The 10,474-nt window shown below is 37.8% G+C and overlaps 1 protein-coding gene across 1 annotated transcript in view; it reads left to right on the top strand.

Annotated features, from left to right (window-relative positions):
• The window catches only part of LOC107600099 (calmodulin-regulated spectrin-associated protein 2-like), a 44,730-nt gene extending 34,464 nt beyond the window's left edge, over positions 1–10,266 (top strand). Inside the window, exons 7-19 of the mRNA XM_016291890.1 lie at positions 628–718; positions 1,532–1,616; positions 1,718–1,743; positions 1,941–2,010; positions 2,101–2,349; positions 3,159–3,954; positions 4,468–4,622; positions 5,416–5,636; positions 6,017–6,113; positions 6,314–6,379; positions 8,339–8,448; positions 9,067–9,185; positions 9,404–10,266. Of these exons, the coding sequence (XP_016147376.1) occupies positions 628–718; positions 1,532–1,616; positions 1,718–1,743; positions 1,941–2,010; positions 2,101–2,349; positions 3,159–3,954; positions 4,468–4,622; positions 5,416–5,636; positions 6,017–6,113; positions 6,314–6,379; positions 8,339–8,448; positions 9,067–9,185; positions 9,404–9,700 (2,382 nt within the window). The 3' untranslated portion in view covers positions 9,701–10,266. The remainder of the gene's footprint in view (positions 1–627; positions 719–1,531; positions 1,617–1,717; positions 1,744–1,940; positions 2,011–2,100; positions 2,350–3,158; positions 3,955–4,467; positions 4,623–5,415; positions 5,637–6,016; positions 6,114–6,313; positions 6,380–8,338; positions 8,449–9,066; positions 9,186–9,403) is intronic.
• Positions 10,267–10,474: the final 208 nt, after the last annotated feature.

Below are 10,474 nucleotides of genomic sequence, written 5' to 3'. Positions count from 1 at the left end.
TTAAGTCGTTCTAACGAGAAAACAACTCTCGTTATGTCGATATAATGAGAAAATATGTCGTTATAACGAGAAAACAACTCTCGTTATGTCGATATAATGTGAAAATTAAGTCGTTATAATGAGAAAACAACTCTCGTTATGTCGATATAACGAGAAAATAAGTCGTTATAACGAGAAAACAACTCTCGTTATGTCGATATAACGAGAAAATTAAGTCATTATAACGAGAAAACAACTCTCGTTATGTCGATATAATGAGAAAATTAAGTCGTTATAACGAGAAAGCAACTCTCGTTATGTCGATATAACGAGAAAATAAGTCGTTATAACGAGAAAACAAGAAGGGAAAAAAAAATAATGCATGGCCGCTTAGAACTTCCGTAGTACACTGCATATACTGCACAGTATATATGTACAGTAGCCGTTATCTTGCTTTTTGAAGATAGTAAGAGTCTATTACAATCTATAGGAGAACATTGACATCTTGTGGTTATAGAGGAACATTGCAAGACACATCACAGACATGGCAGGCACTTTGTTCAATGTTTTTAAAGATTGAAGAGAGATTGTTTAAAAGTTTTCTATCATTTTCTTCTCATTAATTTTAGTTTGTTTGTGTGTTTTCAGAGTAACTACCTTGTGTTTATGGCAGAGCTATTCTGGTGGTGTGAAGTTGTGAAACCATCTTTTGTTCAGCCCCGCACACTCAATACCAAAGGTAAGGTCTGTCTTAGTGCTGGGCGGTATGACCAAAAATGTATATCACGGTATTTTTCAAAATTATACCGGTTTCACAGTACATGACGGTATTTTTTTTTCATGCATGACCGGGTGTTAACCATATTTTCTACTGATTGATATTTCTCTCATTTATAATCTCGGCATCTGCGGTGTGGCCAACTGAATGCGCTGCTTCTCTGCCGCTCACTGCACAGAACAGACGCCGAGAGAGGTGACACTTCTCCGGGAAAGTCAGACCTCTCGTTCGCAGGACAGCACTGGCGAAATCTTCCAACTGAACCATAGCTAATGATTATCCAAAAAAGTCGCTAGGTTTGTCAGTATGAATATTCTACGAAAAAAAGCCGCTAAAAGGGTCTGAAAGTTGCTAAATCTAGTGCTAAAGTCGCGCTCGTGTGTGAGACGTGGGAGCTGATGGCAGCGGGCGGTGGATATTTGTGGCGGTCAATGTGGATCTTGTGGATGAGTTCTTCTGTGTCATCGCATTCTATTAGTTCTACAGCTTCAGTTTCGGAACTTTCACGCTTAGTAACACATACAGCTGTTCCCTCACCACAGTGCAACAGTGAAAAGGAACCCCTTTCAAACAGTGTTGCGTTCCGAGCGTTGTTTAAGCGACATACACCGGTATTGCAGTATTTAAAAAATTTATATAATAACAAAAATAAACACCGGTATTCGGTATGAACCGGTATACTGCCCAGCACTAGTCTGTCTCATCTGTTGTCATTATATTTGGTGTTATATATTATTTTATTAACACCAGTTTTGTTTACCTCTTCTTTTGTAGTATCTGACCCATCCCAGTCCAATAAAATGGCTCCCATAACCAAACAAAACCTGATCCACAGGTCAGGCAGTCCGGATCAGTCTAGGTTTGTCTTTAATACAATGCAAGTTTGAGGTTTACAAAGAATTTAAATCATTTATCATGAGTTTATGCTGAATTTATATTCCAAACAATTTCATCTTTTAGGTCACAACCTAAAAATGACAACTCGGGTAAGACTTCAAAAAATTAAGTCACACTTTTGTAGAACTTACCAGAGTAACCTCTCATTAGTTTTGTGTCTCCTGTAGCTCAACAGGAAAAACATGACTTTAGCACACACACTGATGCAATTTATAGCTTGAATGCACTGAATAAACAATAAACTTGCTGTTTTATGTAATTAAATGTGTATTTCTTTCTCTCACAGCAGTTATCAGGCGGTCGTCCTCCTTGTCGTATGTGGATGGATGTGTGGGGACATGGCCTAAAGAGAAACGGTTTGTGCCCTCTACAAACTCTCTATCCCTTTGACTCTCTTACTCTGTCTTTACATGCTGCAGATGAGTAACTGTTTGTCTTCACCTCAGGTCTTCAGCTCATGGGATATCATTTGAGATTCCATTTGATGACAGCATGAGTTCGACTTCAGGACGTGGACTGAGCCGATCAGCAAGCACTGAAGGATTGGGTTATAAAGTTCACCACGCGGCACGAGGCATGCGAAGGAACCTCTCGTTCCAGCCCGTTAATGGGAATGCCCACAGCAAAATACGTGAGGAGGATGATGAGGAATCCAACAGACAGATCAGCAGGCATCATCTGGGAAACTACGCTGGGTAAATCTTTTCTGCCTTTTTGTCACATTTAAACCTACAGTTCCACCAAAAATTTAAATCATTTTTTACCCACTTTTCATGTTGTTTTAAGAAACACAAAAGAAGTTTGACTGAATGGAGCTGAATGGAGAAGGACAGTGTCAAAATGACAAAAGCACAATAAAAACAACATACACAGTCCATACTAGTACAAGACCTTTGTTAAGTCGGTACTGAAATTATAAAAAGGTGATGATACCAGTCTTTCTGCAGTATTATCAAATACCGACTCAATTCAGTACCCACTGAAAAGCCAATCTGCAGTATTTTGCATACATGTCAAATTTGCAATGCGTCCAATGTGTAAACAATGTCACTTATGCAGTAAATCCAATTGAAACTCCAGCACAGTCTGCATAGAAATGTTTAAGACAAACGCCATTACCTCAACCTTGCAGACATTTGCTGCTGTTTGCATAAAGTTGAGAATTTCTCAACTTTTGAATGCTTTTAACACTTTATCCAGTCTGCTATCAATCCCACAATCCACCACACGAGCATGAAGCTTGGCTTCTGTAGAAATGCATTAAAAATGCCCACGCTTTTTCACTCAATCTGCTTCAATATAAATATACCGTAAACCATGGCTCTGATTTTCACTGTAGATTAGCTTCTGAGACAGGCTGCTTTATATCTTCTTTTCTTTAGGCGGTAGAAATATAGAAGAAAGTATTAAGTATTGTATTCAGTGGCAAGCTGTTTTATTTTGAAGTAATAGTTATCCAAATGTTGAGAGTTCACTAAAACTGAAGGAATATTCTATGTTTCAGGTACTCAAATGGTGTATCAGCAGACAACTCAAGCCCTTCTTATGACCCTCAGCCCAACACCCCCAGTATAGAAGAAGCCCTGAAGATCATCCATGACTCTGAGCGACCCCACAGCAGCTTGCAGCCCCCATCTGGGGACAGCACCTTTTTCCTCCACAACCCATCTACCCACAACTCCGCATCTGATACAAACGATCCAGAGGACTCTCTTTCCAAGGCCAGAGCAGTAGATGACGTGGACCTAAATTCCACCTCTACTGACATGGACACCGGAATCCACGTCCGTACCGAGGATATCCAGGATGGACAGGATGAGGATTCATCCCTGAAGGACTATTCAGACATGGACCAGGACTACGAAGCTCGTTCCTGTCCACTTCCGGAGACATCCGGCAGCCTGTGCCCAAGCCTTTTGGGAATGCACTCCCTGGCCACCAGCATGGCCTCCTCATTGGGTTCTGCTGTTCGCATGACCAGCTTTGCCGAACAGAAGTTTCGTAAACTAAACCACGGCGATGGTCGCAGCAGCGGGAGTGGTGGCAACACGCCTGAGAGCAGTGACCTGAACGTCACAACCCCAGGAGCGACCGGGACAGTTCGTTCGATTACTCCTAACACACATAGCCCCTCTCGCATCACTTCCCCTCGTGATCCCTCACACCTGTTGGCGTCGGAGATGGTGCAGTTGAAGATGAAGCTGGAAGAGAAACGCAGAGCCATTGAGGCACAGAAAAAGAAAGTCGAAGCGGCTTTTACGCGTCACAGGCAGCGCATGGGCAGGACTGCCTTCCTCAATGTAGTAGATAAATGTAGATAAAGTAGAATTAAAATAGAATAGAAAGTGCTAGAGTTAGATGGTCAAATAAAGGGGGTTTATTTAGGGGTCCGTGGCATCTAAAAGATTGAAAAACCATGCCCTAAATAACTGACACATTTAAACAATGAAATAATAAAAAAAAGAATTAACTTATTTGAGGTATTTACAATAATTAGCAGATTTTACTGCCATGCTTGACAATATTTCTCTAAAACATACAAGACCAGGGGTTTATTTCAAACTAACAAAACACTTTAATTCTTTGTATTTGACACGAATGGTGACAGTGTATGGCACTCTGTCCAAGGGCTTCAGCATGTCTTTGTAGTTTCAAGTAAGCGCTCATTTGAGATAGAATCTTTGTATTTAGAAAATTTGTGTTTGAGTTTTCTGTCATTTACTATGAAGCACAACACAATGTTCTGGGAGAGACATTGTCTCGTACACCCAGCTGCACATGAGGTTCTGTGTCAGACTGAATGATTGTTTGTTTGTGTTGCTGTGACTCAGGATGACCTGAAGGCAGAGGAGGATATTGCACAGAAGAAAGCAGCTCTGATGGAAAAAAGGCTTCGGCGGGAGAAAGAGATGCAGATCAAGAAACAGCAACAGGAGGCCGAGATGGAAGAAAAGAAAGCAGCAGCACAGTATGAAAAACACCACAACACAATAACAGAGAACTACACAATCACAGAAACTGTAGCTAATTCAGCACGTCATACTCACAGAAATCAAAGTGCGCTAGATTGGAATGTGTAGCTCACAGGAAATCCAAAATGAACCAATATTTGGCATGACATTTCAAAATGTCTCACTTTCAACATTTGATATGTTATCTATATTCTATTGTGAATAAAATATAAGTTTATGAGATTTGTAAATTATTCCATTCCTTTTTTACTCACAATTTGTACAGTGTCACAACTTTTTTGGAATTGGGTTTGTAGGTGTTTTTAGGAAAAAGTGTGTTTAAAGCAGGTGAACAAACTGGCATTTTGACTAAACAGTCACAGTTGCAGAGTATAATTAAAATGTGTGAAGAAAGAAACAAACAGTAAAATAAATCTACAAAAATATACACAAAACATATTCAAAGTATGTTTTTCACACTGTTTATCACTAAATAAATATAGGGAGAACTAATTATTTTCATTTATACTCAACAGTATATGTAGTAATAAAATGCAATATTTACTAAAATATTGTAAAGCATTTGAAGTTTAGATCTTTCCAGAGCTTTACTGAGTGATGACACAAATTAAAAGTTGAACCAATTCATTGAAATTACTGGTCACTGGAATATGCTCCATTCAACATTCACCAGTTTTAGTTCTGTATTTAAATGAATCTAAAATGGTTTGTAAAAGCCATTAAACTTGTAAAAGCAAGATTTCAAGGAAATTTGTTCATCGTACTTGGATTGTCTGCTTCCTTAATCAGATTGAAAGGGGAAGAGGAACGCCAGAAGAAAGAGGAAGAGAAGGCAAGACGGGATTTTATAAAAAATGAATATATGAGGAAGAAGCAGCTCAAACTGATGGAGGACATGGACAGTGTTATTAAGCCACGCCCCCCTAGTATCAAGCAGAAGAAGCCACGCCCCAAATCTATGCACAGAGACATCACGGAGTCTCCAAAGCCTCCAGCACGGACAACCACAGGTACGATGTTGGAATCCAGGTTGTCAGCCTTTGAGTCAATCTTACTGGGGGTTTTTTGTTTTTTTTTCAATATTAAAATCATTAAAATATAACTTTTTGATTAATTGTAATTATTTTTATATTATTATTATTAAAAACAATTATTATTAGACACTTTATAATATACTTTAGTAATATAAAAATATCTAATTGTACAGTATCTTAATAATGTTAATAATTATATATCTACATTTTATGTTTTATTAAAATGTTTATCTTTTTATTAAAAATAGTACACTTAATTTGTTCTTGTGAAATCAAAAGTGCATTTGAAACTGACTGCTAAAAGAAAATGCATGCCAATTATGTGCATGTATATGCATGTGTATTTGTGTGTTCAGGGTCACGACCTCGTGGATATTCCGTGTCCAGCTTATCACTCGCCTCGCTTAATTTGGCAGACAATGAGAGTGTCAAATCAGATAAGAGGACATCCAGGTGAGACCACGTCCACAGTTACTGTTACCTTCCCTGTAAAAAATCATTCAATAACAGAAAAAATAATGATAGTTTTTGTTGAGACTATAAATGTCACACTCTTGTATTAACCAGTACTGAGACACATCTCTGTTGTCTTGTTCATAACCCTCTGTCCTCCTCTGTCTATGGTATCTCTTGTCTTTTCTCTGGTTGCTCAGAGGCAGCAGACTGTCTCCTGGCAGTCTGTATTTCTTTCTGAGCTCCCCTAAAGGGAGAAAGGGAAGGTCAGTTTGCAGACAGGATCACACCCATGTCATTATCTCACAGGGCTCCGACGGCTTGTCATTTCAGCTTGGGCGCTGGACAAACTCATCCGCTTGGACAGATCAGTTCACTGGTTCATCAGCATATTAGTGGAACATAATAAGCCATTATATAATTCTCATCTTTGAATCATTTGTTATAAAGCAATCAGTGGCAGTCATATTTTGTTATATTACAGTATTTATTAGTTTTTTATAGTGATTTTTTGTTGGCTAATTTATCATAGCAGCACCAGAAAATGGCTCATCTTTTAGCAATTGTTTATGAAACTCAGTTTAGCATTGTGTCTTAAAGGGATAGTACACCCAAAAATGAAAATTTTATTCCAAACCTGTATGACTTTCTTTCTTCTGTAGAACACAGAGATATTTTGTAGTTTTAGGATTATCAAAAAGTACCGAATTCAGTACCAGTCGGTACCGACATTTTAAAAATGAGACACTACCAGCATTTCCCGCTAGAATTTGAGTGCTGCTGAGCTGATCCTTAAACATCGTTGATTGGCCGCTGTGTTCACGTGCTCAACAGATATTAGGGGTGTAAGAAAATATCGATACACGTGAGTATCGTGATATTTTGTTTGGCGATACTGTTGATTCTCAAAAACGGAATATCGATATTTAAAAAAAAAATAAAATCATACAAGATTCATGGCAGTTGTTCGTTTTGAGTTTATATCTCGACTAATTTATCATAGCAGCACCAGAAAATGGCTCATCTTTTAGCAATTGTTTATGAAACTCAGTTTAGCATTGTGTCTTAAAGGGATAGTACACCCAAAAATGAAAATTTTATTCCAAACCTGTATGACTTTCTTTCTTCTGTAGAACACAGAGATATTTTGTAGTTTTAGGATTATCAAAAAGTACCGAATTCAGTACCAGTCGGTACCGACATTTTAAAAATGAGACACTACCAGCATTTCCCGCTAGAATTTGAGTGCTGCTGAGCTGATCCTTAAACATCGTTGATTGGCCGCTGTGTTCACGTGCTCAACAGATATTAGGGGTGTAAGAAAATATCGATACACGTGAGTATCGTGATATTTTGTTTGGCGATACTGTCGATTCTCAAAAACGGAATATCGATATTTAAAAAAAAAAATTAAATCATACAAGATTCATGGCAGTTGTTCGTTTTGAGTTTATATCTCGACCGCGATAGATAGATAGATAGATAGATAGATAGTCAGTACTTTTTGTAGATAGATAGATAGATAGATAGATAGATAGATAGATAGTCAGTACTTTTTGACAACCCTATGTAGAAATACATTGTTAATCAAATGGTTTCGGGTCCCATTGACTTCTATTGTATGGACAAAAATCCTATGGAAGTCAATAGGACCAGAAACTGTTTGCTTACCAACATTCCTCAAAATATCTTCTTTTGTGTTTGTTTTTTCGTTTTTGGTTGGACTATCCCTTTAACCAGGTGCAAGTGATAAATTATAGCTCTTCCATGTTAGTTTCTGTCCTGCAAAAAATGACAAGCGACAAGACATTTTGTCAGTCTATCTAGTTGCAACAGAATCATGCTCTGCATCACTGTATAAAAACTTTTTTTTAAACAGCGTTCTGATTAGCTATTACTTCTATGACAAGTCATGCAGAATTTTTTCTTTCACTGTGGGCTTTTTTAATTACTTGTATTAGTTGCTGGAAACTTGCACCTGGTTAGAACATTAGTTAGTGCACTGAGTACTCTATTTTCAGTTTCATCTATGCTCCGCTTCCTTTTTTAGTGCCTTCAGCTTCTAAACATGTGTGTGTGTGGAATTATGCTTATTACTGGTTTTTGGGCAGTTGATTTGATATGAAACATTGCTTTTTCCAGCTGCAATAAGGGCCACCTGTTAAATTAGTACTTCAGGCTTCATAAAAGAGCTATTTTAAGTGTGTCTGATTATGTATTTTCAGACCAGAGTCCACAGAGGGCTTTCTGTCACCGTGTCCATCCGTAAGTGGAAACGGGGAGAACTGGGAGCTCGAATCAACATCGTCTGCAGCGTCTAACACAGAATACACAGGTGACATGACAGTCCTGCAGTGTGACATTTTAATATTCTGATTTGCATTTCTTATTATCAATGTTGAGAACATTTGTGCTGCTTTAAATTTTTTGTGGAAACTGTCACACTTTTTTTCAAGATTTTTTGATGAATAGAAAGTTCAAAAGAACAGCATTTTTTAACAAATCTTTTGTAGCATTATAAGTGTTTTACTGTTACTTTTTAGATCCTTTCTGAATAAAAGTATTGATTTCTTTCAAAAATCTTACTAACACTAAACTTGTGGTAAACTAATGGTGGCGTATATTGAATGTTTGTACTTTGAAAAATTAATTTGTTTTAATGAACTGCAAAAAAAAAAAAAGTTATTTAAAATCCAGAAAAATTAAATTTTAACCTAAAATCTTGATGTGGAAGAACGTGTTTACAGTATTTTATACGTATATCAGCTTCCAACAAGCAGTATGCCATTTACTCCAACATTAAACTGAATACACTGAACTTTGGCACTGGCGTTTAAAATGGGTAGAATTGACTGACCCTTATCATAACCTTGTCATAACCTTGACCCTCAACAAATACTCTGCACACCATTGTTGATCTCTTCATCTAATCCTTATGTCTCTTCCTCTCAAGGGCCAAAGTTGTTTAAGGAGCCCAGTGCTAAATCAAATAAATACATCATCCAGAACGCACTGGCTCGCTGCTGCCTCGCAGGCCGCGTCAACGAGGGACAGAAGAACAAAATCCTAGATGTGAGGGGAAAAAAGTTGCAAAATCATTGCTATTTGATTAATGTAGAGAATTAAAAGTTTTAATCTATGTAACAAATAAATATTTAATGTTACATGAGTCCTATATTTAAATAAATAATTCTTGATTTACTTGGTGTAGAGGTCTAGACTGTCATTTAAAACCTGAAGGGGAATAATAATTATTTCATATTTGTAATTATTTGTTTTATTTTTCCCAGGAAATGGAGAAAACCGAAGCCAACAACTTCCTGATTCTGTTCAGAGACACTGGCTGCCAGTTTCGTTCTCTGTACACATATTATCCAGAGGCGGAGGAGATCAACAAGCTGGCTGGCATCGGGCCCAAGACCATCACACCCAAAATGATTGAAAACCTCTACAAGTACAGCTCGGATAAGAAACAGTTCAGCAAAATCCCCGCCAAGACCATGTCAGCTAGTGTGGATGCCATCACCATCTACAGCCACCTCTGGCAGAACAAGAAACAAAACACACCCAAAAAACTCCTCAAATAAGTTCACAGCTCACTGGCAGACTGCTGAGTGTTCCTGCCTATCGGAAATTATGATGCACATCCTGAATGTAAAGAAAACACTTTTGCGGGCTTCGGATATTCATTTGTGGCGAATTCGAAACCTTCTGTTCTACAGTACGCGCACACACACACACTTGTGTGTGTTTATTTGCAGCACTGACGGATGCGCTTTTACATCATTTTTATTTTCAACGTTCAATTTTGTGGCCTTATGCTTGTCTTGTTGGGTCTTTTATGCAATGCTTAACGCACAGTTACTGAGTTTATGAGCAAGTCATTGCATCGTATGAAGATACACAGTCTGCTTCTTTTGTGTTTGTGGAAATGCAGGTGTAAAAGAATATTAGAGACATACTACACTTGAAGACTAACTTTACAGATGGTCATGCAGTTAAAGAAGCATTTAATGTACTGGAACCTCAATTTTTTGCTTTATTTAATGTCTGCATTTTTATATTTTGGGTAGGATTTGTAATTGTTGCACAACTGCTACGCCAGAGGAACATGTGTAAAATTAGCTACAGTAAGAGTTTTTCGCTCAAGACACTTTCTATAAAATTAACACGCTTGTGTTACTCTGTATGTGATGTTAACGTAATGATGGGGCCTTTAACTGATTAAGTGGAGGACCAGAACTAAACATATTAGCTAGAATTATAAATACATTCCTAGATATGTTGCTATCGCTAGTGTCGCGATCCAGAATATCTGGGTGCCATGTATGTTTGAAACATACATTTTAGAGAGACAGATC

Source organism: Sinocyclocheilus grahami, unplaced genomic scaffold (genome assembly GCF_001515645.1).
Source record: "Sinocyclocheilus grahami isolate Dianchi unplaced genomic scaffold, SAMN03320097.WGS_v1.1 scaffold277.1, whole genome shotgun sequence".
NCBI classification, from domain to species: Eukaryota; Metazoa; Chordata; class Actinopteri; order Cypriniformes; family Cyprinidae; genus Sinocyclocheilus; species Sinocyclocheilus grahami.
Note: the sequence above shows the minus strand (reverse complement) of the source record. Positions and strands in the feature narration are given on the sequence as shown.